This window comes from Equus caballus, chromosome 3, assembly GCF_041296265.1.
Source record: "Equus caballus isolate H_3958 breed thoroughbred chromosome 3, TB-T2T, whole genome shotgun sequence".
Taxonomy (NCBI): Eukaryota; Metazoa; Chordata; class Mammalia; order Perissodactyla; family Equidae; genus Equus; species Equus caballus.
This window is the reverse complement of record NC_091686.1, coordinates 8,382,023-8,409,493: the sequence shown is the minus strand read 5'-3', so window position 1 is coordinate 8,409,493 and position 27,471 is coordinate 8,382,023. Positions and strand designations below refer to the sequence as shown.

At 45.3% G+C, this 27,471-nt stretch overlaps 1 protein-coding gene and 1 long non-coding RNA gene across 7 annotated transcripts in view; one reads left to right on the top strand and one right to left on the bottom strand.

The window, feature by feature from the left end:
* Positions 1-206: 206 nt before the first annotated feature.
* LOC138923568 (uncharacterized) lies at positions 207-3,983 on the bottom strand. Its single transcript, XR_011437322.1, has 2 exons — positions 2,126-3,983; positions 207-793 (listed from the first exon to the last, which is right to left on the bottom strand). It is a non-coding gene; the product is annotated as an uncharacterized lncRNA (long non-coding RNA).
* The window catches only part of CES5A (carboxylesterase 5A), a 35,245-nt gene continuing 8,315 nt past the window's right edge, over positions 542-27,471 (top strand). Inside the window, exons 1-11 of one of the 6 annotated variants that reach the window (XM_070262958.1) lie at positions 3,388-3,515; positions 3,735-3,840; positions 4,753-4,957; positions 7,046-7,184; positions 8,628-8,761; positions 11,875-12,028; positions 13,510-13,614; positions 15,451-15,555; positions 16,892-17,032; positions 19,711-19,779; positions 22,128-22,275. In XM_070262958.1, coding sequence (XP_070119059.1) covers positions 4,833-4,957; positions 7,046-7,184; positions 8,628-8,761; positions 11,875-12,028; positions 13,510-13,614; positions 15,451-15,555; positions 16,892-17,032; positions 19,711-19,779; positions 22,128-22,275 — 1,120 coding nt within the window. In that variant the 5' untranslated portion in view covers positions 3,388-3,515; positions 3,735-3,840; positions 4,753-4,832. Of the gene's footprint in view, positions 663-989; positions 1,156-3,387; positions 3,634-3,734; positions 3,841-4,752; positions 4,958-7,045; positions 7,185-8,627; positions 8,762-11,874; positions 12,029-13,509; positions 13,615-15,450; positions 15,556-16,891; positions 17,033-19,710; positions 19,780-22,127; positions 22,276-27,471 lie in introns of those variants that run through there. The other 5 variants (XM_070262957.1, XM_070262955.1, XM_070262954.1 and 2 more) reach the window with 5 other exon arrangements.

Genomic DNA, 27,471 nt, shown 5'->3' with positions numbered 1-27,471 from the left:
CTCAGGATGGCTTGATGAGTGGTGCTGTGTCTGTGCCCAGGATCCAAACTGGCGAACCCCTGGGCTGATGAAGCGGAGTGCGCAAACTTAACCACTTGGCCACAGGGCCAGCCCTCAATATTGATTTTGTAGAAGAGATAGACTCACTTTGGTGGTAGCATGTTTATATATATATATAATACACACACATATATATACACATAAAATATTTGTTAATTTCCCTTTTTATCAAAGAGAGAACACCTTGTCCCCTTGATTAATGGTAGATAATTACATTGAGCTCAGTCTGGTAAACTCAGTCCTATTCAATAATTTGAACAGTCTCTTTAAGTAACATAAGCTTTTTCAAATAAAATAACCTCTCAGATTTGCTTCCCATCCTCCCTGCTCCTCTCCATGATGGTGTCTGTCTACAAGAGTTGGGGGAAGCTTATATGCCCACACTAGTGGAGGGGTAGAGGGATCCTGGATCTACTTGCAAAGGTCCTTATGTTGTTGTGGTCTCCAGAGCAACTTCCTTCTGCACGGGGTTCCTGAGAGGATGATGAATTCTGACATGGCGAGCTTGTGGTCTGTCCTCTTCTCATGGTCAAAGCTCATGGGTCTTCCCCTGCTGATTCGGTGCTCCACCTCAGCCCTGACCAGCTTTCAGCTCCACCCAGGTCAGGTTGTTGTTCCACTTTTTTCTCAAGTCCAGGAGGCACCTCTGTAGGCCCCTTTTCCTCCTCCCCATCCAGTTCCCAGCCAGATTCCCAATCACTTCTGAGTTCCCTTCAAGGTTATGTCTGGGGCCCTTCCAAGGAACAGAGAATCAGAGGGAAGCAGAAATATCAACTGAGATCTCTCTTTGCCCAAACTCCTCTACTTTGTTGTGGCTGCTGCAGGCAGATTCAGAGATGTGGGGTGTGCCGGTGGCAGCCTCCTCCTGGAGAACTGAGGCTGCTGTGAGCTTCCCCCATCTAGCACAACTCCCACTTTGGGATTTAGGTCTAGAAGGGGGACTGATGGTGCCTTGTGCCATCCCCTGCTTTCCCTGCTCTGTTCCTTCTCCTTTCCAAGATCCACAGTGTAGGAAGGCTACATTCTCTACTCTGTTGTGCCTATTTTGGAGTCCTCTTCACCATGCCCTCCTACTTCTCCACAATGGTTGCCAGGGTAAGAGGAATGATTTTGTGTTATAGAAATACACACTGGTTTACTCTTTTCAAAACTCCCCATTGCGTTACATATATAAATATTTCTTTGATAATGAATACCTTTTTAAAAGGTCAATTTAAAGAAAAATATTAAGCAAATTGATAGTCAGGTCAGTAGTGGGAATGGTATAAATTGTGAAGCTAGAGGGTCAATGGCTGAGTTTAGGGAAACACCGGGATACATAGAAGAAGCTGAGATGGACACATAAGTGGGAAAGACCTTCTCAAGGAGGAAGGCAGTCATGGACACAACTAATGTGGAACCAGGAGGGGCTGGAAGAGCAAAGCACTGAGAAGTTCGAGAGAATCTAGGAAAGCTTCTTGGAAGAGGTGGCCGTTGACTGGGCTTTAAAGTGTAAGAAGGTGGAGAAGAAAGTCATCCAGAATGTGACTGTGTGTAGGGGGGAAAGATGCGACAATAAGACAGCACATGTGGAGGCACTTTAAAAACTGTTGCATGAGTAGTGGTACAGAGAATTAATATTATTTCTGATTTCATGGAGGGATTTGTTCAAGGCCATCCTTGATTCTGAGGAAGAATCAAGCTAGAACCCAGGTCTCTGTAAAGCATCTCAAGGCCACAGCAAGAGCATACAGCTGCCTAGGGGCCATAAGAGGAAGGGCCCACTTGGAAAGGCAGGAAAACAAGTTGCCTTCTCCTTGACAGCTTTTTAAAGAACGGTGTTTGGTGGGTCTGAGCAAGCAGGGCTTAGAGTCCAGCCTCGCAAACACCATTGACCACCTACTATATGACCCGGACATGAGCTAAGTGCTTTGATATTCAAAAGGCTGTAAGTCTTTAAACCTACCAACAACAAACATGTCTGTAAACTGGAGTTAAGATGTTTGTCAGCCTAATGTTCTAAATGAGTAAACCCTGCAGAGAAGCTGGAAACATTTTAGAAATTCTCACCCCATCCCCGACTCACCTCCCAGGATTTATGGTTGCCTCATGTCACCCCCATCCAGACGTCTGATAGAGGCAGTCCCTTTCTTCCTTAGCCACCGTCCACAGTTCTCAACCATCGTCATACAGAGAGACTGCTGTCCACAGTTGGTCACTGGGTTTCAGGGACAATCTGAGAGATTTTCAAGCCTTATTGGACCATATGTGATTTTTGCTGAATTAAGAATCAAACCCCCAAATAAGACTCCACTGAAGTCCTCTTTCTATAATTCCTGATGCTGTCAGTGGCGTATGAGAAATGGAGCTGGAGAGAAAAATAGTATTGACTGGGGGACTTCAAAGCTGCAAAGGTTTAAGGAGCACTGGCTCTGAGCAAAGTACATCAGGCATGCCTTTGCTCTGACCTTGAGGAAGGCCTTCCCTGCTTGTTGTGTAGAGTTCTGTATCCAGTAGGCACCTAATACCTGCTTGTGTTTCCCCTATTTCTCAGGAAGTGACTACTCTGGGAAACCTCCTGTGCATTAGGTTGCTGCTTCCCAAAACCACTTTTGATGTTGTTAAGTTCCTGCCTTCACGTCCCCAGGGCGTGAGGCAGAAGGATGCATTTTCAAGTGCCCCAGATAATTCTTGCTCCACCAGCCCAGTCTCAAGTGTTAGGGAAGCCCCATCCTGGGCCCTTTACCCTAAGTGAGGTGCTGCTTCTGGGTCCTGAGCCAGATCATCTGTGACCCACCAGCACTGCAATGAGAACCCAGAATGCTGAAAATAGGCTCTGACAAAATCACGTATAGTAACTTCACGCTTGTCTCCTCATTTCTACACTGGAGGGCCTGGGTCTAGATCAGAATTGTAGAGGCTTCACCCATGACACAGCTCAAGCCAGCAGAAATGCTGCATTGGGGTCACACCGTGATTTTTAAAAATTGAAGCCACGTCTAAAACTCGAGAGAGAGTGCAGACTTCTGGTTTGGTGTACCTACGTTGTCACAAGCCAAATGTTTACTGGAGTTGAAAAGTAATTGGCCCTTTATACAGAGCATGTGCTGTCTAGTTTTCCTCAGTCCCCATCACTCCCTATTGTTGCTCCTGATTAGCTTCATTCACAGTTATTTGCTGCCTCTCCACCCCTGCGTGAATCTGAATTGAGGTCTCTGACATACCTGATCCCAAACGTTCTTTTTACTTCTACCATCCTATGAGCCCAAAGCCTAACAAATTATCCTTCTCCAGCTCAAGAGTTAATCATCAGCTTCTTCTTATGTAAATCAGAACAGGAAAGTCTTGCTTGGTCAAGTCCTCTGAAAATCGTGGTTTGATGCTATTCTTCACCAACCCTGTCTCCTGTGTCTGCCTGCTCAAAATTTGTCTACTAACAGGAAGCCCTTTCTTGTCCCTGACCGAAGCTGCCCGAGGTCAGCAGTGTCCAGGAGACCAGGGAGTTCAGGCGGGCCACCCAGATGAGTGGGGAGTGGGTGTACCCAGGCAAGACCCTGATCTGGATTGTTGGGGTCCTTGCAGCTGCCACCGAGGGTGAGACTCCCAGTGGGAGAGGAGGGCTTTCAGAAGGTGGGGTGGGGGCACTTTCCTACCTTGGAGGATTTTCCACTCATAGGAATGAACTTATTTCTCAGAAGTCCCTAAGGGCCCGTGGAGGGCTGTGCAGTAGCCTCAGGGCACCTCACCGTTGTCTTGGTGTTGCTGACATCCCCAGGGACAGAGTCTCCTTCTCAGGCACAGGTAGAGCACGGAGGACCCTGGTCTTACCCTTGACTTGTTTGCACCCTGTGGGGGGCTTGGAGAGCCCTCGGTCTTGGGCACTGGGGAGGGGCCTGGGGTGGAGCCCATGCTTCTGTAGTGCTGTCTGCATCCTCACTATTGAAATGGCATCAGAACAGGCAGTGCTAAGACACCTGGGTCCTGCTAAGTAAATCGCTGGGTAATTAACTTCTCAGGGCTCCATATTCTCTATGGAAACCGAGGAGCTTGCCCTCTCAGTCTCAGAAGTGTCATCCGCAGACACCTGGAGGCGGGTGACCTGACTTCAGGAGACATCTGCAGGAGAATTTTTTATTTTCATTGCCGTCTATTGATTTCCATGTGTATTCAAAAGCATATACCTAACTCATGAAAACCACAATTCCATAGATGTTATTGCTTAGGATTCCTCTAGGTAAAATTTTAAAAGTTTATTTCAATGTAATTTTAAGAAAAATAAAAATCCAGTAGTCATATAGATGATGTACATACACGCCAGCAATGGTGATAGTAAATATGAAAATGACTGAAAGTCTGGGCCCAAAGTGGGAAACTCTGGGCCAGATGATTTTGTACATCTGCAGAGCCTGGCGTATATCAGTCCCACAGTAAGGGAAAGCTTCTGTGCAGACACAGCTTCCAAATTAGTTGGGGAAAATTTTGTGGCTTGGTGCTGTGCTCCTGGGAGAAAATAGGTCGGTGTTCTGATGCAGGTGACTTCTAAGGCAATCTTGAAGGAAGCAGTGGACATGGGTTCATTGAGAAGGACCCCAGATACTTCCTGTTGCACAGCCTCTGGGCTGAGAAAGAGCGCCCCCACTGGGGGAGATCCGAGTTCGGCTTATTCCAGCCTCTTCCCAGCCAGCTCCTGATTCCTCCCTTGTGTTCCCTCAGGGCCAGCTGCAGATGCACCAGTGAGGAGCACCAGGCTGGGATGGATCCGAGGGAAGCAAGCCACTGTGCTTGGAAGTGCCATGCCTGTGAATGTGTTCCTCGGGGTCCCCTATGCTGCACCCCCTTTAGGACCCCTGAGATTTGCGAAACCGAAGCCTGCGTTACCCTGGAATGACTTCCGAGATGCCACATCCTATCCTAAATTGTAAGACCGGGCTGGGTCCCATGGGTAGCCTGCGACCTAGGAGTGGGCACAGAGAATTGAGGGGGAATAAAGGTCACACAGCCCAATGGGAAGGGAGAGGGCATGCGATGGGAGAAGGAGGGCTGGCTGCCGCAGTGGAAGGGTGCTTCAGTCACCGCGTGGCTCCCCAGCTGGCTGGCCGGCGGAGTCTCTGCAGGCATTGTTCCAAGCATGCAGCTTCTCTGGGCTCAGCTCCCTGCTTCTAGGTCAGAGTCTCCAGAGCTGGACCCAGGAGACTGGGTGGTCTGAAAACCCTCTAGGGATTCCGAGGACCAGTCAGGTTTGGGAACCTCTGTGATGGACTTAATGAGTCTTTTGGTTGGAAGGCACTGTCGAGGTGTTTCCGCGTGACCCCTTTCCCAGGCTTAGTCTCCAAGGTCAGGCAGGTGAGGACTCTAGAGCGAAGAACTGTGCTAGATGGATGTTAGCTCTAGCGGTCAACACTGCGCCTAGTGCAGGGCCTGGCTCATAGAGAGAAATCCACAAACACCTGTGGAATGAATCCATGAGTGTGTCTCTGTGACACAGGAGGACTGGGAGGTAAGGAGCTCCCCGTCACTGCAAATCTTCAAGCTTCGGTGGGCAGCCAGTTCCCAGGTGACTTGTGGAGGGTCCTCGTGCACTGGGTGGGAGGTGAGACGTGGAAACCCACAAGAATCTTCTGATTGTTCAGAATATGTGAAGCCCTCGGGTTGGTCACATCAGTTCCTGGCATTGGAGTCCCAGGCAGAGAGAGTACCCTGGTGCCAGGAATCTCCCTAAACCATAGAAGACCCCACACGGCCCAGGGACTGAGGACACTAGGCTGAAACTCATCTATTCACTCATTCCTTCATTTATCCATTCAACTAATACCTGCTGAGAACCAACTCAACAACTTTCTCTCCGTTAGGCCCTGGGGGACCCACAGTGGGTTAGACACGGCTGCCCTCGAGGAACGTGTAGGTGGAGAGTGGTGGTGTGGACATAATAATGACAATTAAAATATAGAATGACAAAGGCAATCATTAGGCGGTCAGAGCAGGGTGCCGAGGAAGAAGCCCCTAGCTCTGCCTGAAGGGAACTCGGGGATGGCTTTGTGGAAAGTATGAGTTCTTGATTTCTGATAAACAGCATACAAAGGGGCAAAAAGGTACAAACACCTGTCAGAGTGGATTTGCAGCGATGGTTTCCTGCTGCCCAATCTGTACATTATTCTATTTAAAAAACGAACTAACATTAATTGAGCGCTTAGTAGAGATATTCACATATATAATCTCACTTAATGTGTGTCAGGCTCTGTGCTAGGGGCTATGAGGTACTGAGGTGACTAATACAGAGTCCTAGGCTTTAAGCTGCTTGTAGTTGAGTTGCGGAAGATGATAATGCTCGTACACAAGCCTAGAAGTTCTAGGAAAGAACACAAAATATGTGGGTGTTTCCAAAGAAGAGCCATGGTCTAACCAGAGAAATCTCCGAAGGCTTCTTAGAGGAGGTGGCACTTGGACCGAATCTGAAAGAAAGGGAAGGATATGAGCAAGCAGATGTGGGAAGAGAGCGGTCTGGGCAGAGGGACCACTTGAACGATGGCCTGAATGCACGAGTCCCCTGCCGCCTACCTCAGTTGGTTCCTGGTGGAGAGGCCTGGAAATGTTCTTTTGTTCCTCTGGGGGCAGAAGAGGGAGATGCCAGAGCAAAGCCCTTGAGACGTGACCAGCATCTTGCCCTCTACAGTTTGAGGAATCATGAGCCAGTTCGAGTCTGCGTGTGTGTGTCTGGATGGTGGTGGTGGATGTAGGCATGGGTGGATGCTGGGGCTAATGGTACAATTGTTCTGCACAATGTGCTTTCCTACCTGGGAACCTGATAAAACAGAGTTAGAGTTTGTTGGTCGGTTTGTGCCACCACGGGGTGGAGTGGGGTATCCTTAGACTTTGTGCCAGTATCTCCCGTGTGCCTCTTCTGCTCAGGCACTGGAGACCGCCAGGCCCCCCTCCCATCGCAAGAACTGGCCCCTCCCGAGCAGCTCTACTGACAGCAACTCCCGGGCTTCTCCTCCCCTCTTCTAAGGTGCCTCCAGAACACAGAGTGGCTGCTCTTGGATCAACACATTCTCAGGGTGCGTTACCCCAAATTCCACGTGTCGGAAGACTGCCTGTACCTCAACATCTACGCGCCGGCCCACGCGGACACGGGCTCCAAGCTCCCTGTAAGGCCGCCTACCGTGCTTGGGGCTCCAGCTAGCAGGTTCTCGGCCTGGGATCCGGGCCGAGCGGCTGGGTGTCTCCAATGGGATGGAGCCCTGTTGGGTAAAAGGGAAATGGAATCACTTGACATGCCAATAACTTTCTTAAAGAGCCGTTCTGATGACAGATTCACTTCCTCTTCTTTTCTGATTGCTTCTTTATCGGCAGTGACTTGACCTTTGATTTTTACTTTGTTTTGTTTTCCCCTCTGTTGAGGGTCTGGAAACATTTAGAGAAAACACTGCCTGGAGGACTTCGATTTTTTTTGTTTGGAAAATCATTTTTTAAAGAGGCTAATTACATTCTCCAATTTTTCTGTTTACAATGAAGACAGATAATAATGTGAAGTATTTCGTGTAAGAATGTAAAAGATCCCTGTGTAAGTGATTGGGAAAGGTACAGTCCACCATCTAGTTTTAAGCACACCCCCGTCGTCCTCTCTCTCCACGCCACTGCGATGGGAGACTCGCTCTATCGTGTTGTAACAGCAACATCTATTGAGCACAGACTGCATGCCAGGCACTGTGCATCATCTCATCTAACCCCCATAACGGACCAGAGGGTGAGGATTATTGGACCCATTCTACAGATGACGACAATGACAGGGAGGGCATAGCGACTTGCTGCATGTTGTACACACAGTAAGTGGCAGATCCTGGTGCCAAAGCTAATGCTGCGTCCAGTTCTCCTTTCTTCTCAGTGACTTCCTTCTCTTTTCCTGTCCCAAGTGCTGTGGTCCCTAACATGACCTTTAAAAAGAGAACAGAAGGGATTTATTATTAATATATAAGTAGTGATAATACCATTTGAGTAATGTTTTATATTCCCTGGCTCCAACTTTTCTAATTCATACTGTAAGATTTCCTCACTTCTCTTCCCTTTTTCTCTCTCCTCTTTTCTCTTCTGTCTGTAGGTAGGAAAAAGCCTCAGATTAAAACGGCTTAAGCTGCTTTTGCTCTCATATGTGGCTTACAACAATTTCTATCTTCCTGTGCATCACAAGTTCAATGATATTTAGTTAACACTTTCTGAGCACTTGAAATGTGCCAACATTGTTCTATGAACTTTAGAAGCAGAATCTTTTTTAAACCTCACGATAACCTGATAAATGAGATACTTTCATCTTTCGCATCTTACACATGAGAAAACAAGCCTCAGAGAGGTAAGTAATCTGCCCAAGGTCACACAGCTAGTCAGGGGCAGAGCTGGGAATCAAACCCAGGTACTCAGATGCCAGAGTTCACATGCTTAGTCCTGAGACTTCTTCGAAAGACAAAACCTCTGATGCTGTTTAGGAAGGAAAGTGAGACATTTATACTTCCCTAAAGAAAGAAGGTCCAAACATGCATGGGGAGGGGATGTGGGTGTCTGATGGGCTGACTGGAGAGTTCCTTTCCCCTCCTTAGGTCATGGTGTGGTTCCCTGGGGGTGCCTTCGAGAGTGGCTCAGCCTCCCTCTTCGATGGGTCTGCCCTGGCTGCCTACGAGGACGTGCTGGTTGTGACCACCCAGTACCGGCTAGGAATGCTTGGCTTCTTCAAGTGAGTCTTCCCAAATGATCGACACCCTGGATCCCCAAGAGGCAGCTGGGCGGCAGCCACAGGGGATTCACTGCCCAGCAACCTAAGGAGGAATGACATTGAACAAATTTGGCCCAAATTTGTTACACGATTTCAACAGCAATAATAGATAAACCTCCATGTCTTAGTGGCTTAAAACAATAATAAGTCTCTTTCTCACTCAAGTGAAGTCCAATTGAATGTTGCTGACTGATAGACATCCTTCCACATGATCAATCAGGGACCCGTGCTCCTTCCGTCTTGTGCTCTGCCCTCCTGTAGGGCCCCAGACCCTCTGCATTTGGCCAGCAGATGGAGAAAGAGCATGGAGGATCATGTGAGGGAGGTCTTTCTGCGTCAGCCTGGAAGTGGCCCTCATCACTTCTGTTCGCATACTGTTGGCAGAACTCAGTTACATGGCCACACCCAACTGCAAGGCAGATGGGAAATGCAGCTCAGCTGTGTGCCCAGGAAGATGAGGAAACCGTGTGTGAGACTACTAACCGTGCGTTAGCAGTCTCTGTCATGGGTCCCCACCTCAAGGCTCCTCAAAGACTCACCTGAGAATGGTCACTCCATTGCATTGGCTCCCCTCCCTCCAATAATATCTGGCGTGTATCGAGTACTCACTGTGAGCCAGGTACAGTTCTGTGCACTGGCCATGCATTGTTTCAACTCACCTTCAGAATAATCCTATGAGAAACATACTGTTGTTATTTCCATTTGTCAGTAGAAAAATGGAGGCACAGAAAGGTAAAGAATTTCCCAGAGGTCACAGGACAGAGCTGGGGTTCTTGGCCACTTTTATTATCCTACTTAGGACACAGCAGAACCTAAGCCCTGTCTAACGTGCAGTATGAGCCAAGAGGAGTAGTGAGGGGTCACTGTCAGACACTGTGGGGAAGGGAGCAGTGAATCCGGCATAAATTCTATCCTCAAGAGGCTTTCTGGAAGTGTGGTGAGGGAGATAACACAGAGACACAAGCACCCGTGCTGCCAGGGGGGACATGATTAACGCTCTGAGAGTGCGAGTCAGTGAGGCTGTAGAAACAGAGGAGGGAGCTAGAAGGAATTAGGGAGGCTTCATTCAAATTGCACCTTAAAGATGAGGTTGGGTATGGGAAGGAGGGTTGGGAGAGAGCACGCTCAGCAGACGGGCTCCCTGAGCAAAGGCTAGGAAACAGGCAGGGAATGCAGCAGCATGTGGGCCTAGAGCAATATTTGCAAACTGTGCTCTGGGCTTGTAGCTCTGGGAGGTGGCTCTGGGGCTGCAGTGGAGACAAAGAGGGCTGAGAGGGGTGCCCTGACCAGAGCAATTACATTCTTAGCTGCTCTGTATGTTGGGATTCTGCATGAGATTCCTTTAGCGGAAAGGTTTCCAAAGATTGTTTATAGTATCTGGGTTCTAGTAGGCAGGTAGATGAGGATCAGCAGGAGATGGAGGTGGAAAGGCAAGGATGGGCATGATTGGGAAAGGCCTTGAATGCCGGGCTGTGCACGGAGGCTGGGCTTTCTCCAATAAAGAGTGAGGGACCCAGGAGTGCCCTAGAGAGCAGGATAGCAAGAAGGTCATTCCAGAGCAGAGTGCAGGCTGGGCTAGGAGTGCCCAGGTTGCTGATGGAGAGGCTACTGCATAGTCTTGATAGAGGCCATGGAGTGAGGCAGCGTGGCTGAATAATTAGAGTGATGGCTCACACGTACATACATGGGCTTGCACTGTCACTCTTAAAGACAACTGTGCCAAGCAGGCACCATTATTAGCCCCATTTTAGACATGGAAACATTGAGGCAAAGCAGGTTAAGTGAATGGCCCAAGGTCATCCAGATCATAAGTGACCAGTTTATGAATCAGGATAAATAGAAATGGCACAATGGGGACTTATGTGGGAGCCACAATGGATTGGAGGTAAAATTGACAGGGCTTGGCTCCTGCATATGTGGGGGTCGTGGGAAAGAGAAGGCAGAGTTAGAACCAGTCCAGGGGTCATGGATAGACAAAGGGACCCAAGGGGAGGAGCAGTGGGAAGGCTGGAGAATGGAGGGGCATAGAATAGATTCCCAGATTACTCATATATGTGGTGTGTACCACGTGGATGTTTTGGTCTAGGCATTTCTTTGATTCTATCGTATTTTCCCTTGTTTCCCCATTAATTGCTCACCCATCCTGGGAAACATGCTATTCTGTAGGGGCACAGGGGCATGGGTAGGAGCGTGGACTCTGGGGCCAGACACATTGGGTTTGAATCTGCAACTTTCTAGACCCTGGGCAAGGGATTCACCTCTCTGTGCCTCGATGTCCTGTCTGTAAGAAGGAGATTGTGTGTATCTGTCAGTAACCTTAGGGCATGCTCGCAGATTTCATTGATGTGGGTGGCGTGAACTGCAGCCCTGGAGACATGCAGCCCCTGCCCAGACCACTTCCCAGCAGAGAGGGGGCATGGAGTAGAATAAACTTCCTAGTCTCTGGATATCTCGCCCTGAAGCCCCTGGCGTTGCCTCCTGCTGACCGCACACTGCTGGAGGCATGGGTGATGTAGTTCGTGGAGCTCAGCCATTTGGAAGCAGGGCAGAGAAGGGTGGAGAAAAGGGCACCAGAGAGGCAAAGGAAAAAAACCTAGCACCATCGACCTCTCAGGTTGGGGCAGATTATAGGAGCATCAGCTGTAAAGCCCTTAGGACAGTGTCATGCACATTGCTGCCACGCTGCAGTTATTATCATTGTTATTCATTTAGTCATTCATTGGAAACTCTCTACCCAGGGAGGTCTTACTCCCTGGTGCAGACCAACTCTCAGGAGAAAGACTTTTCTGGAATCTACGGATTCAGGGGAGCCTAAGAATACCCTGAAAATGCACAGACAAGATTGTCTGTGCATTTCTTCTGGGGTGTGTAGCTTTCATCAGATTCTCAAAGAAACCGAAATCCCAGCAGAGGGTGAGAACTAAGCCCAGTTTTCCCAGCTTCCCAGGCCTCCACTCTCAGCCCCTCCCCAGTGGGAGTGGGAATGCCCTGACACCAGCCTGCAGCCTCCACCACCAACTCCCTGGGCCGCAGGAAGCACGTTGTCAACTGAGCATTCTCACTCTGTCTCCCAGCACAGGGAACCAGCACGCACTGGGGAACTGGGCCTTCATGGACCAGATGGCCGCGCTGCACTGGGTCCAGGAGAATATCGAATTCTTTGGTGGGGACCCACGCTCTGTGACCATCTTTGGGGAGTCAGCAGGAGCCATAAGCGTGTCCAGCCTTGTGAGTTCTCTTTGGGACTTGAAGGAACCTTGGTGGGGGAGGTTAAAAAATGAGGATGATGATCACTCGCGGTTGGTTGGTGCTTCATGTTGAACAAATACTTTTATACACATTGTCTCCCTTGACCCTCACAAGTGCCTCACGAGTCAGGGGCCCAGGCTCATTTCGAGGACAAGAGCTGTCATCCGGAGAGTTGAAATGAATTGCCCAAGGTCACACAGTGAGTGATAATTTGAGGAAAAATCCCTTATTTTTGTGGAATTGAAAGCCTGGTATCCAATTACCAGGACTAGTAGTTACTTGTTTAATAGAAAAGCTCAGCTAAAGCATAATATAACAAAGGATGCATATAAACTTCTTATTTTAACCCAAACATAAAATGTACATTTCTCCTCCGTTGGTTTGATACAGTGCCTTATCTTTCCAGAGTCGATTTGCCGACTTGAGGGCCAACGTGGGCTTTCTTGCATAAACCACTGCAGAGTTCACTGCCCTCAAATTGTAGTTGCAGTGTGTTTACAGCGAGCGCAAACTTAAAGATGCCTTCAGAGTGGTCTGTGAATACAGTGCACTGAGGGAGCTTTGTCCCTCCACATATTTCATTCTTTTCTTGTTCACATCTAATTTGACAGCAGTATTTTTTAGCTACCTGACTTTATCAAAGTTTTTTTCCCCCCAAAACGCAATTTTGTTTTCTTTTTACATGCACACTTCATTGGTTCCCATCATAATTCATTGATTATGTAATTATAATAGCAAATGTAACTGACAAAATAAGTTGGGAAGGAAACACACTGGCCCGTTGGCAAGAACTTGGTGGGAATAGAAATGGGCAGAGGTGCCAGAAAATGGCCCACTGGCTCTGAATGGTCAGTATTTCCTGGGCGTCATTTAGTATGTTAATCACAGAAGTCAGTTACACGGAGATGGGTTCAGAGAGCTTCTGCTGTACAACCCTTGACAATGTACAAGGTATTTCTATATCTTCAAAATAACCTTCTAAGGTGGATTGTATTAACTCGACTTCACATACATGATAACAGCCACCATTTCATGAGCACTCACTATTTGAGCGGCACTATGCAAAGCCTTCTATATTCATTACTTCTCTCACGCCTCACAACAATTTTGTGACATGGGCATAATTTTTACTCCACTTTTATAAGGGACTAAGTTGATGCTTAGAAGTATTAAGCAGCTTGGCTGATGTTGCCCAGCTGGGGAGTGAAGGAGCTAGCACTCACATGCCAGAATGTTTGACCTCAAAGTTCATGAGGAACCTGGGGCTTGTATAGGTTAAATATCTTGCCCAAACCTTCACAGCTAGTCCTTGAACCCCCAAACCAGGACTTTTCCCCCTCTAAGGTTAGTACTCTTAAGAAGACTTCCTGGGAAGGTGTCTTTCAAGAAGGGATGGGTGGTGTGTGATGTGTGGGCAGCCCCCTGGATAACTTCTTTGGTCTCCTGTGTTCTCTCTCCAGATTCTGTCCCCCATGGCCAATGGCTTATTCCACAAAGCCATCATGGAGAGTGGGGTGGCCGTCATCCCTTACCTGAAGGCCTCTGATGATGAGAGGAATGAGGCTGTAGGTATACTGTTAACACCTCTCTAAGTTCCTCTCCTTGATCAGGAGAGAATGTGGTCAGGTGTCCACAGACCGTGTGCTTGGCTGTCCTTGCTAACCATAGCCAGGAGACCTGATGCTGGCCCAAGGTGAACCTTGTTGCTCCATGGGAGGTCTGGTTCAAAAGGAAATGGGTTGAGGTACACAATGCACTACCGCTGGCGTGCATGATTGTGTGTGTGCATGTGTGTGTTTCTATGTATGCATGAGTAAGTGTGTGAGGCAGTTCTTACATCTTATTCATTATTCTTTGCCTGTGATATATAACTCAGTTCCCTGTATCATATATTGCTCTTCTGTACCTACCATACACCACCTAGAGTGTTATGTTAAGAACTATTCTGAGGCTGTTTGCAGGTCAGTGGGAAAAAACACTGTGACTGATTAATGCTGTCTGGTATGAGAACGTGAGGGGGAGGTGAGGCATATGCCCCAGATATTTGTCATTTGTCATCTCGTCTTAGTGCACTACCAGCTGGTGAGGACCTGGAGAGCAAATCGTCTATATCTTTCACATCCCAGGATAATGCCTGATGTATATTAGGCGGCTATGAATGTTTGCTGAATGAATGAGTTAACAAATGAACTGATTCATTTAAAGAATGTTAATTAAGCACTGGGCTGTGGATTCATCTACTGGGTATTATTCATTTTAGTGGTATATTTTCTGAAACACCTTATAGAAAATAACAGTGTACACTGAGAGTAGAAACAGAGTTATAATACTGCAAAAATACCCTCACTACACAGGGAATACTGACTTTGGTTACATGATATATCAAGCTACTTTCAGTTTGTGTGTATATTTGTTCATTCGCCACCCACACATTGAGTGCCCATCGTTTTCCTGGCTGTATGTTAAGACCTGTGGCTTATTAGTAGAGAAGGCGTAAACTAACTTGAGAAGACTATACTCTAACCTGGAACCCATGGATATGTTTTGGAGGTGGTCCTTGAACTTCTACAATTGTATGCAGACTCTATATGTTTGTGCATTTTCCCAGGGAGAGGGTCTTTAGCTTTCATTGGATTCTCAGAGCATCTATGACTCCCAGAAGAGCAAAAACCACCTCATTCAAGGGACAAGTTCTACATATGTGGAAAGTCCAGTGACAGGGAAAGAAGGTGTTTAGCAAAGGGCTAGGTAGAGAAGGTGGAGATCCTTGGGGTGACAGGAGACTAGAGGAGGAAGGGGTTCATGGAGGCTGAAGGGATCTGAAAGGACATCTTTGAGTCGGTGGGATTGAGCCTTAAAGAATGAGTGGAATTGGTGTAGAGCAGAAAAAAAAAAATGTTCAGGGCATTCCAGGTGGGTGGGGGTGAGGTTTGAGCAGAGCTAAGCTGAGACTGAGGCTGGAGTCATGCCTCAAATGACAATGGAGGAGCTTGCAAAGCTGTTCCTCACTCTTTGGGCTCCTGGCTCCATTTAGTCCCCCAGAGTCGGGCTTCTGGGCTCTGTGGGACCTAGTGCCAATGAAGCCAACACCACAGGACTGGTGTCTTTGTGACCAAGAATCGTGACTCCATTCCATGGCCACAGACTGACAAACCACCTCCCCCAGCTCTGGAGATTGCTAAGGATGGCAAGGAGGGTCAGGTAAGAGAGTAAGGGTGATGCAGTGCCAACTGGTCCTCAATGTGTACAGTCAATTATGGGCACATGGGGTGGGGATGTGCAGCAGGCTGGACTTCATAGATGAAAGATCCGCCTGTGGCTGGATTGAGGTCTCTTTCCAACTTTCAATTTCCTAGAGGTTTTCAGTACTGTGTTCTGACCTGGTCCTTCTCTGGAAATAGTTGCAGGTGGTTGCGGATATCTGTGGTTGCAATTCATCAGACTCCGTGGCCCTGCTTCAGTGTCTGAGGGCAAAACCCTCTGAGGAGTTGCTGATCATCAGCCAGGTGAAGAGGGAAGGGAGAGTTTGGGTGTAGGGTTGCCCTTTGAATGGAGACGTAGACAAATCCTACCACTCTTTTGTTTATTTTGATTTGGGCTTGGAAAGATGGGGGTTGGGGTTTATAGTAATGGCTGTTAAGAAAAAATGTGAAATATAGAAACCTTACAGGTAATTTAAGGAACTTGAAGGGCCTGGAGTTCTGATTAAACTGGATAAGATCCAGAAAAATATGAGGTTGTCTCTATGTCAGTGAAGGCCTTGCACTGGGAAGAGGGACCACACTTGTTCCCCATGCTGCCAGAAGCTAAAGTCAAGATCTAGAAGTGGAAATTCTGTTAGGGAGCCATTTTGGCTTGGTGTAACCAAGAACTTTCTAAAAACTCAGTTGTCTGAAAAAGCTCCTTTAGAAGGCATGAGATCCCCACCTCTGTAGGTATGCAAGCTGGGTCTAGATGAGCACTGACAAATTTCAATCACAGGATGATTCATTGGATGGATGAACATTTATGTCTGTTCCAATCTCAAGAGCCTCTGTTAGTCGTTGAGAGAGTGAGGTCAACATCTGTCAGATTCCAACATTTGTTCAGGAGTGACTTGGCATGGATTCAGGATCTGCAGTGAGCTGCACTGGAGTCTGGAAAATGGACGATAAGTCCTTGACCCAGTGTACTGTGAAAGCTCTTTTATGTGCTCCCTTCTACCACTCTCAATATAGAAACCTAAAAAACCATGATTAGAGCCAGGTGTTGCTTCCTGAGACCCAAGAAATATCCAGCCAGATCCAAAGCACAGAGCTGAGGAAGACATCTCAGGAAGATGCTTATGCCAATCTCCATGACCCTGGCCATTGCTTCCCCTCACCACTCTGCCTGTTGCATTTGGTCAGTCGTTCCACACTTGAGCATGCATCAGACTCACTTGGAGAGCTTGTTAAACCAAGTTTTCTGGGCTGCACCCCCAGAGTTTCATATTCAATGGGCCTGGAGTGAGGCCTGAGAATTTGCATTTCTAACAACTTCCCAAGGGAGGCTGATGCTGCTGGTCCAGGAGCCACGCTATGAGAACCATTGTGTGAGGCTATTGTTTTTCTCAGTAGATACTATTATTATCCTCATCTAGCAGATGAGGAAGCAAGGCACAGAAAAGTCGAGCCCCTTTGTCCAGATAAGTGGCAGAGCTGGCCAGGTAGCACTGATATGTTGGGATAGGCCAAGAGTGGCTTATTTTTCTTTTCTTAATGCATTTTTTAGAGAGGGTTGGCTCAGCTTGGCTAGGGTTTTGGGACAGCAGATTTTGTGAACAGAAACAGCTGCCCGTTTTTCTCTTCTTCCTTATTTCAGAAAACCAAGGCTTTCACTCGAGTGGTTGATGGTTTTGTCTTTCCTGAAGAGCCTGTAGACCTATTGACTAAAAAAACATTTAATCCAATCCCTTCTATCATCGGCGTCAATAACCACGAGTGTGGCTTCCTGCTGCCCATGGTAAGAATTCTGGTTGTGCCTCCTGTTGTGACCTCAGCAGAGAGGCAGCCATTTGCTTCCACAGCTTGGTATTCCCATAGATGACACCAAGCACATGAGGGCTGGAGCCCGTCAGCCAAGTACACTGTGGTCATATTTCCTGTATTGGAAGGAGGGTAACTGAGGATTGGGGCGGCCACAGCAAGTGTCCGCCCTGATCCTCGTACAGGTTTATGGCAATAGATACAACGCTATAACCAACTAAGAGAGGATGGGGTCCATTTGAGCTTTGTTCAAAACATTACATATGATTGTTTCAAATAAGCACAGTTACTACTTCAAAAATGAAATTCATAAAGGTTTGGACAACTTCAGGGCCTTACACACTCATGTCCAGCCTCGGTTCTGGCATCTGACTTCCAAGGATGCTCTCTAAGTTTGTACAAGTTGCAAAATTATTGACTCCTTGTATTCATTCAACAAGCACGAACCGGGCATTTCCTATAAGCACTACACACTCTTAAAAACTGTGCAGTCAACAGTGAACAAGTCACAGGGTTACAGCTCTCTGCAAGCTCACATGCTGGTGGTGATAGACAAATGAGATACCAGGTTTCTGAGAGTGACAAGTGCCAGGAAGGACATATACTGCAGAGAAGGCTTCTTTAGGAAAGAGAAGGGGTGGTCGGGAAAGGCTTCTCTGAGGAGGAATCCTTTGCGTGAAGTCTTAACACAGAGAAGGAGCCATGATTTCTTGCCCCTGCTGTCTGAGAAGACCCTCCTCATTTGCAATAAACTTTTCGTCTGTCCTCAGATGAGTGGAGTGCTCAAATTCATAATACTGTCAAAGCTCATTTATGTAGACCGACCTCCTCCTTTTAAGCTGGGGAAATGAGGCTATGAAATAGAAGTGATGAGAGCATTGGTGAAATAGAAGTGATGAGAGCAGTTGGTGGCCGTCTAGAATCAGAGCCCTGAGTTCGCTGGACTGTGAGACTTGTCTTCCATTATTAATTTGCCTACAGAGCAATGTTTTGGGGTGAGCGGTGATGGAGATTTCTCTCCTTCTGTTGTAAATGAGGAAACTGATTCACAGACTGTGACGAAAGTGAGGCCTTTCAATGTCATCTGGGTCTGTTTTAGGAAGAAGGCAGTTACTACTGATGATGACCACCACCAACATAACCACTATGACCAAACAGGCATTATCATCCCATTTTCCAGCTAAAGAAACTGAGCTTCAGACAAGCTAACATGACTTTCCTAAGTCTCCCAGCCAGTGAGGAGACGGTGTATAAATGCAGTTAGGCTCTGCCTGTAAATGCTGGGTTCTCTGTTTACCTGATGTGTGGCCTTAAGTGAGCTGCCTAACCTCTCTGAATGGAGTTGCCTCATCTGAGAAACAGGGATAATTTTACTACCCGCCTCACAGGTACACATCAAATAGCCTGATGTATAGTAAGTGCTCAGTAAATGTTAGATATTGGAAGTATTCAAATGGCAGAATGGGAATTGGTGCCCAGGTCTGTGCAGCTCAAGAGCCTGCATCGCTGCTGATATTCCATGGGACCTTGCAGTTACAGCCACTGCTGGCCATGGAGACCTGGGAAATCCTCCCAAACCAACCCCAGCTCCTGAGCATACAGAGAGGGTTCCTAGTAGTTAAAATATACTTGTGGATTATTTGAGTGACTCTAGGGGTTCCCTCAGATTCCAGGAGACAGATATGTTTAAATATCTACCCCAGTGATTCATTACCCCAAGATTACAGCAGAAAATATACCAGGAAAATTCATTGACAAGTGAGTAGTAATTTCTACCCCTTCATGTTTTTAAGCTGTAATGTTGGCCAGGGGAGGGTCATTCATAAATGATTACCTGTAGCTTTTACTTCCTACCAAGCAGCACCTGCCAACTGCTTCTCAGCGGTCCTGATTGTAAAGGTGTTTGGAAAGAGAACAACAGACCATTAGTTTTGAGATTTTTCTGGCTTTTCTTTGAACTTGGTGTTGAAGCCAAGTTGTGGCCTGTATTAGTTTGCTAAGGCTGCCATGACAACATGCCACAGATGGAGTGGCTTAAATCACAGAAGCTTGTTTCCTCATAGTTCTGGAAGCTGGAGGTCCAAATTCAAGGTGTCAGCAGAGTTGGTTTCTTCTGAGGCCTTGCTCCTTGGCTTGCACGTGGCCGTGTTCTCCCTGAGTACTCACATGGTCTCTCCTCTGTGTGTGTATCACTGGTGTCTCTTTGTGTGTCCAAATTTCCTCCTCTTATAAGGACATCAGTCAGATTGGGGTAGGGCCCACCGTAGCATCCTCACTTTAGCTTTGTCACCTCTTTAACTGTCTCCACATACAGTCACATTTTGAGGTCCTTGGGGTTAGAGCTTCAACATAGGAATTTAGGAGAGGACACCATTCAACCCATAATACAGCCTTTACGCAAGGCAGCCATTCAGGTCCCACAAGACTGTAGATGTGACAGGGAATGGCTGCCTTTCATCAAATGTGAGAAGCAGCAGCTTCATTGCTGGACCAACCCACAGAGGCTGTTCCTACATGTGAACGCCTGGGAGCTGAGAGGGTTCCTGCTCTTCCCAGTGTCCCCTCTGAATGGCGGATGCCTAGGCCCTTGGAGAGACCAGTTTCCCTTTTGGTGACCTGATGTACTCACAGAGGACACCCTGCTTCTATCCACAGAAGGAGTTTCCTGAGATCCTTGGGGACTCCAACAAGTCTCTCGCCCTGCGCTTGATACACACAATCCTGGTAAGTGACCTTGGGCGACTACGTGACCTTGGACTCTCCATTCATTTAACAAACCTCCCTGGGTCACGCTCAGGAATAGGGGGTGGGGGCAGTGACATTCCTCGTTCATTCGTTCAGTAGATCTTTGCTAAGTAGAATTCAGCAATCCCCTACCCACAATCTCAAAAACCAAAGAGTTCTGAAAATCCAAAGACTTTTTGTAACCCACACGGCAGCTAGTCTTGAACTAGACCGATACGTAGCCGTTAGTCTTTATTGTTCCCACACTTTCATTCACTTTATTTATCCCACTATTCATACGTTTCTCTGCGGACACAATAAGGTGGGGGCTGGAGTGCTGGCCTGGCCCCTCCCCACCTAGTGAGCCTGTTACATAATAGGCAGCATATGTACTGAATTGCCTATCTACAACCTGAAAAGTTCTGAATTCTGAAACCCACCTGGGACTAGGGACTGTATTTACTACATGCCAGCCAGGCACTGTGCTAGGTTCTAGCAACACCAAGGACCATTACTAAATCATTTGTTCATTCATTCCCTGGACAAATATATCCTAGACGCTATGATGTAGAGATGGATTAATTTCCTCTCTTCCTTTCTTCTTGCCATACATGTTTATTCAGTGTGTACTCCGTGCCAGGTTTGTTTCATTCATTTACTCACTGAACAAATTTTTATTGAGAGTCCACATGCCCCACCACTTCTCCAGGGACTGGAGAGCAGTGATAAGCAGACACTCTTCCTGCACTTGAGAAACTTGTAGACTGATGGGGTGGATGGACATGACAAGACCCTTCAGTAAAGTGCTATACAAACCTGAGCAGAGGAATGTCCTAGGCCATCTTGGTTATCTGGTGATGAGAATTGAGACAAAGATTTGAGAGATATTTAAAATACAAATCAGACAGTGGAATCTCTCAGGCTTGATTGTATATGGCCATACAGAGGAGGTGGTCATTGACCTGGGTCTTAGGGAAGGGGAACATTTGAGCAGGAGGACATTTCAAGAGGAGAAGGTATCTTGAGCCAGGTTCCACGGGTGGGAAGTAGAGTGTGCAGGTGCAGGAGGACCAGAAGAGTGTGCAGTCTCTCCTAGGGCCTAGTAGCATGGCAGGAGCTGTTTTTCAAATGGTAAGTAGTTCTCTGATGCAGAAGGCATAGCCTTGTTCCAGAATTTCGGGGTTCCGCACTGTGACTGTCTTGTTGGCGCTCGCCAGAGGCTCCACACAGCATCTGTACTCACCTTGGATATCTCAAGCACTGAGCGGTCTGCTGTTCATATGGCCCATGTGAGGGGCACTTGCACCACAGCCTGGACCCGCTGCAGAGCCCTCCCTTGCTCTGATCTGATTTCAAACACTCAGCCTTTGGAGGACCCAATGAATGAGTCCAAGCAAGCGCCCCCTGCTGTGGTAGATGCTTCTTCCAAATTCCAAAGAAACAAACAACAGACCATGCGCCTGTCTTAGTGTTAGGGGTATGGTGTAATAACTTGTTCCAGCACTCCGCAGAGTACCAGACCCCTAAAAATATCACCAAAGTGGCAGACTCTGAATCTTCGTGAAGTTTACCCTTCACACTCTGACATTAGTGCTTACGGCAAGTTGAGGGATTGAAGACTGGGAGGCAGCCTGGTGCCAAATCAAAGAAAGCATGGAATGTCCTGTTACAGGTCTTGACAATGGGTCTCAGGGGGAACTGACAGGACTGAATACCTTCTCTCTGACAGGCAGCATGCTTTTCTCCTTGCTTCTCATGTAATCCTCTGAACAACTCATTTTTTATAGATGAGGGAACTCCAAAAGACCACTTAGCCTGGGCCAAATAGCAAAGGCCTGGAGGCAGTGCTGATACCAGGAGCAGGGCTGTCTTCATGGATGTATGACCTGTGTAGTCACAAGGACCTCGCGCTGAGAAGGGTCATACACTTGGTTAAAAGTTCTGTTGTCACCATCTTGAAATTCTTAGAATTTTTGAACAGGGGCCCCCATATTTTCATGTTGCACTGGGCCCTACTAATAATACAGCCAGCTCTGGCCAGGGGTGGTTATTTCTGATACATTTCAGAGAGGCGTGCATACTGTGATTAGGAGCATGGAATTTGGATGCAAACAGACTAATGAAAGAATCGTGGTTCTAGCAGTTTAGACAAAGTGCTTAATCTGCCTAAGCCTCAGTTCCCCTGTCTGTGATGTGGGCTAATTTTAATACTTGCATTATAGGATCACTGTGTGGATTCAATGAGGCAATGCATACAAAGCACGTGGAGTCACCCCTGCACAGCAAATGTTTAATGTTTTGGCTGTTGGTGCTGACCTAGATCTCATGTGACCATGATTGTTTTACAGCATGTCCCTGTCCAGCATTTACACCTTGTGGCTAATGAATACTTCTACAACAAGCACTCCCTGTTTGAAATACGAAATAGTTTTCTGGACCTGCTTGGAGATGTATTTTTTGTGGTCCCTGCGCTGGTCACAGCTCAATATCACAGAGGTGAGTCTCTGAACACCCCCTGCAGGACCACAGCCCAGCAAGGCTGGTGGCTGGAGGGATCCTCATTGCCTGCTGACCAGCCGCCTGCTCCGCCCTTCGGCTCTCTCACTGAGAGGGAGGTCCCAAGGGTGTCTGGGATAGAACCCTGCATGCCGACCTTTGTAATTCCCTGCCTTACAGTGTTCAGGAATGTTGATCAGTTCTTGTTGTTTCTGTTCCTTCCCCTTCTTCAAGACCACGTAGAAAATTCCCATCTCCCCGTAATTTTCTGGGGCCTGCCCCCACATTCCTTTTTCTTTGGAAGGGTCTTCCCAAACTTCTTAGCTTTAAGGAGTAGTGGAGCAATCAGAAAGAGAATATTACTTGTAAGGGCACAAACCCAGCCTTCCTCCCTCCCTCCCTTCCTTCTTTCCCCCTCTGTCTCTCTGTCTCTGTCTCTTTCCTCCTTCCATCCTTTCTTTCTTCTATATTCCTTTCCACAAATATTTATCATAGGCCTACTGTGTGCCTGGCCCTATTCTAGGCCCAGAAGACACAGCAGTGAACAAAGCAAAGACTCTGCTACTGTGAGACTCATATTCTAATCAGGAAGACTGATAACAAAGAAACAAGTAAATATAGAATGCATGCTTGTTAGATGGTAATAAGTGCTGTAGTGTAAAATACAGCAAAGTAGGGGATAGCAGTGACAGGGTGCTGTGGGAGGATCCTGTATTATAAGGTCTGTTAAGGTGACAGGTAAGAATCGACTCTTAAATTTGGCAACATGGAGATCACTGATGACCTTGACAGGACCTATCATGATGGAATGATGGAGGTAAAAGCCTGACTAAAATGGATTCAAGAGAAAGTGGACAAACTGATTTCCAGACTCTATACAATCCAAATCTCAACCAAAATCTCAGCAGTGGTTTTGGAGAAGTGAATAAGCTAATTATAAAAATTTATATGGAAATTAAAAGATAGCCAAAATAATCTTGAAACAAAATAACAAAGCTGGAAGACTGACAAGACACCTGATTTCAAGACTTATCTTTGAGCTACAGTAATTAAGAAAGTCTGGTATTGGCTGAAGGGTAGAAAATACAAAACAGAGTGAAGAGTCCAGAAAATAGACAGTTAACCAATTTTCGACAAAGGTGCTGAGGTAATTCAGTAGAGAAAAGAAATTCTGTTCAACAGTTGGAGCTGGAATAGCTAGATATCTGTGTAGAAAAAGTGAATCTCAACCACCCTAACTCACACCATACGCAAAAATTAGTTTGAGATGAATGATCGATCCAAATGTAAAGGATAAAATTGTACTTAAGCAAAATTAACATTTTTGCTTGTCAAAAGACACTGTTTGTTGACAGTATCAGCAAAAATGGTGGAGTAGGGAACTCCCACAGCCTGTCCCGCTATAAAAGGAGTGAATAAAATGGCAAAGACTGTCAGAATCAACTTTATCAAAACTGTGGAAACAAATCAAGGGTTTACAGCAAGCAAGTGAACACTTCATCAAGACATAAGCTTTTGAGTTTCAGCAAGAGAGCTTTGTGTCATTTTAATTTACTCCGCACCATCTCCTGCTATCCAGCTAGGCAGTGGCCTTGTAGACAGCCTGCATTTATAGTATAGATTCCTAGTACTGGAGGGAGAAGCATGGACCTTATTCTCAAAGAATTGTGGTTGTTTGTTTTGACCTGTCTGATGGCACTCTGAACTAAGCTCAAAGGGCTTGCTTTTATTTCACCTAACTCAGAACACTCTTAAGGCTGAGGTAGCTACCTGGAGGGCATTTTTAATAAACATTTAAAGTTAAGTGCATTTGCTGCTGCCACTAAGGGCAAGGGATAACAGCTGGAGCAAACAATAGACAAAGCTTAAGAGGAAAGTCTGGGCAACAAGATGCTTTGGGGAATAAAGGCTTGAAAAGCTCACTTATATTCCTGGGATTCTAGAAGGCCATGTGCATGTCCAGAGTGGGGAGCATGCTCAGAAAAGGCCAGAGAAGGCTCTAAGCTCTCACATTTGGCTGACCTACAGGCTCTACTCAAACAGAAAGTGAAGGCTAGGAAAGAATTGTTAACTACCTGGCTGAGTATTGAGGGAGTGCTCCAACACACACAGAGCCTACCTTCAAAGACTAGGAGTTTTTTTGTTTGTTCTGGCACTTAGGAACACCTCAGCTGACCTATAAAATTATTGGCTGACCACTAAGCAAACAGAAGAAAGCCTTCAGTGGCCACAAATAGCAAAGAATGCAGACTTTACAAAATTAGTGCACAAACGATGCTAAACAAATAACAGCAACCACAAAAAGCTGTAACAATACACTGTAGGGAGAGGGTAGATTCTGATGTCCAGAGTTGCCACATTATGATATTAAAAACCTCCAGTTCTCAAGAAAATATTACAAAGCATGCAAAGAAACAGGAAAGTATGGAATATACACAGGAAAAAAAGAAACTAATGGAAACTGTCCCTGAGGAAGCTTAGATGTTGGACTTACTCAACAAAGATTTTAAATCAACTATTTTAAATATAGTCAAATAGTTAAAGGAAACTGTGTACAAAATACCAAAGTAAATGATGACAATGATGTCTCACCAATTAAATAATAGCAATAAAAGAATAGGATTTATAATATTATAAAATGAACCAAATAGAAATTCTAGTATTAAAAAGTACAATAACTGAAATGCAAAATTGACTAGAAGAGATCAATGGCAGATATGAGCATAGGGAAAAAAGAAACAGAGAACTTTAAGATAAATCCATTGAGATTACACAACGTGAGCATCAGAAAGAAAAAGGAATGACAAAAATGAACAGAGCCTAAGAGACCTGTGAGGCACCATCAAGCATTCCAACATATGCATAGTAGGCATTCCAGAAGGAAAGGAGAGAGAAAAGAGGCAAAAATAATATTGGAAGAAATAATGATCAAAATGCCCCCAATTTTAATGAAAGACATGAATATTGATGTCCAAGAATTTAAATGAATCCCAAGTAGAAGAAACTCAAAGAGACCCACACAAGCATACATTATAATCAAACAATCAAAAGCCAAAGACAAAGAGAAATTCCTGAGAGCAGTAAGAGAGGTGAGACTAATCCTGTACAAAGTATCTTCAATAAGATCAACAGCTGATTTCTCATCAGAAACCATGGAGACTAGAAGGCAATAGGATGACATATTCAAAGTGCTGAAAGAAAAAAAAAAAACAACACGTGTTCAACCAATAATTCTACATATGTCAAAACTATCTTTCAAAAATGAAGGAGAAATTAAGATGTTCCAAGATAACCAAGAACTGAGAGAGTTTATCACTTGTAAACCTACCTGACAAGAAATACTAAAGGGAGTCCTTAAGGCTGAAAAAAGTCACTAGATGGTAATTCAAATCCATAAGAAGAAAAAAGAACATCAGTAAAGTTAACTACACTACTTATGCTATGTTTACTTATAATATAAAAGTTACTATTAATGTGCTTTTGGTTTCTTACTTCTCTTTTTTCCTGTATGATTTAAAAGACAACTGCATAAAACAATAATTATATAACCATGTTATTGACACACAATATATAAAGATGCAATTTGTGACAATAACAACATAAAGGGAGCAGATCTATATAGGGGAAATTTTTTTGTGTTCTATTGAAACTAAGTTGGCATTAATTTGAAGTAGATTATCATAAATTAAGATGTTAATTGTAATCCTTAGGGCAACTGCTTAGAAAAAAACTAAAAAATATATAGTAAAAGAAACAAAAGGGGAATCAAAATGGTGCATTAGAAAATATATATCTAACACAAAAGAAAGGAGTAATGGTGGAGCAACTGAAAAACAAAAATGATATAAGACATATAGGAAACAAGTAGCAAAATGACAGAAATATGTTCTTCCTTATCAGTAATTACATTAAATGTAAATGGGTTAGGCTCTCAAAAGGCAGAGATTGCAGATTGAATGGATTAAAAAAAATCATGATCCAACTATATGTTGTCTACCAGAGACTCACTTTAGAACCAAAGATACGAATAGGTTGCAAATGAAAGAATGGAAAAAGATGTTCCATGCAAACAGAAACCAAAAGAGAGTTGGCTTGGCTATGCTAATATCAGACAAAATACACCTTAAGACTAATTTGTTACAGAGAAATTGTTAGACTAAAAGAGACAGAGAAGCACATTATATAAAGAGAAAAGAGTGAAGCAATTAGGATGATATAATAATTATAAACCCATATGAAGCTTACAACAGAGCTCCAAAATATATGAAGGAAAAAGTGACAGAATTAAGGGAAGAAATAGGCAGTTTTACATTAATAGTTGGAAACTTCAACCCCACTTTCAATAATAGTTAGAACAATTATACAAAAGATAGACAAGGAAATAGAAGACTTGAACAATACTATAAACCAACTAGATCTAACAGACATGTAAAGAGCACTTCACTCAACAACAGCAGAATACACATTCTTCTCAAGTACATGTGGGACATCTTCTAGAATAAAACATATATTGGGCTACAAAACAAGTCTCAATAAGTTTAAAAAGATGTAAATCATACACAGTATCTTCTCCAATCTCAATGGAATGAAATTAGAAATCAATAACAAAAGGATATTTGGAAAATTCACAAGTATTTAGAGATCAAAACAGCACATTGTTTTTTTTTACATTAAAAAATTGTGTCAATGTGCATAAGAAAAAATTTACCACTTTAATCCTTTATAAATGTACAGTTCAGTGGAATTAAAGTTCATTCACATTGTTGTGCAACCATCATCACTATCCATCTCCGGAGCTTTTCATCACCCTGAACTGAAATTCAGTACCTGTTAAACAATAACTCCCCACTACTTCTGTCTCTAGAATTTGACTCTTCTAGGTACTTCACATAAGTGGATTCATACAAGGTTTGTCCTTTTGTATCTGGCTTAACTGACTTAGCATAATGCCTTCAAGGTTCATCCTTATTATACCATGTATCAGAATTTCACTCAGTTTTAAGGCTGAATAATATTTTGCTGTATATTATATTTTCTTTATCCCTTCAGCCATCAATGGACATTTGGGTTGTTTCCACCTTTTGGTTATTGTGAATAATGCTGCCGTGAATATTGGTAAGCAAATATCTGTTCTAATCTCTACATTCAATTCTTTTGAGCATATGCCCAGAGATAGAATTGCTGGATCATATAGTA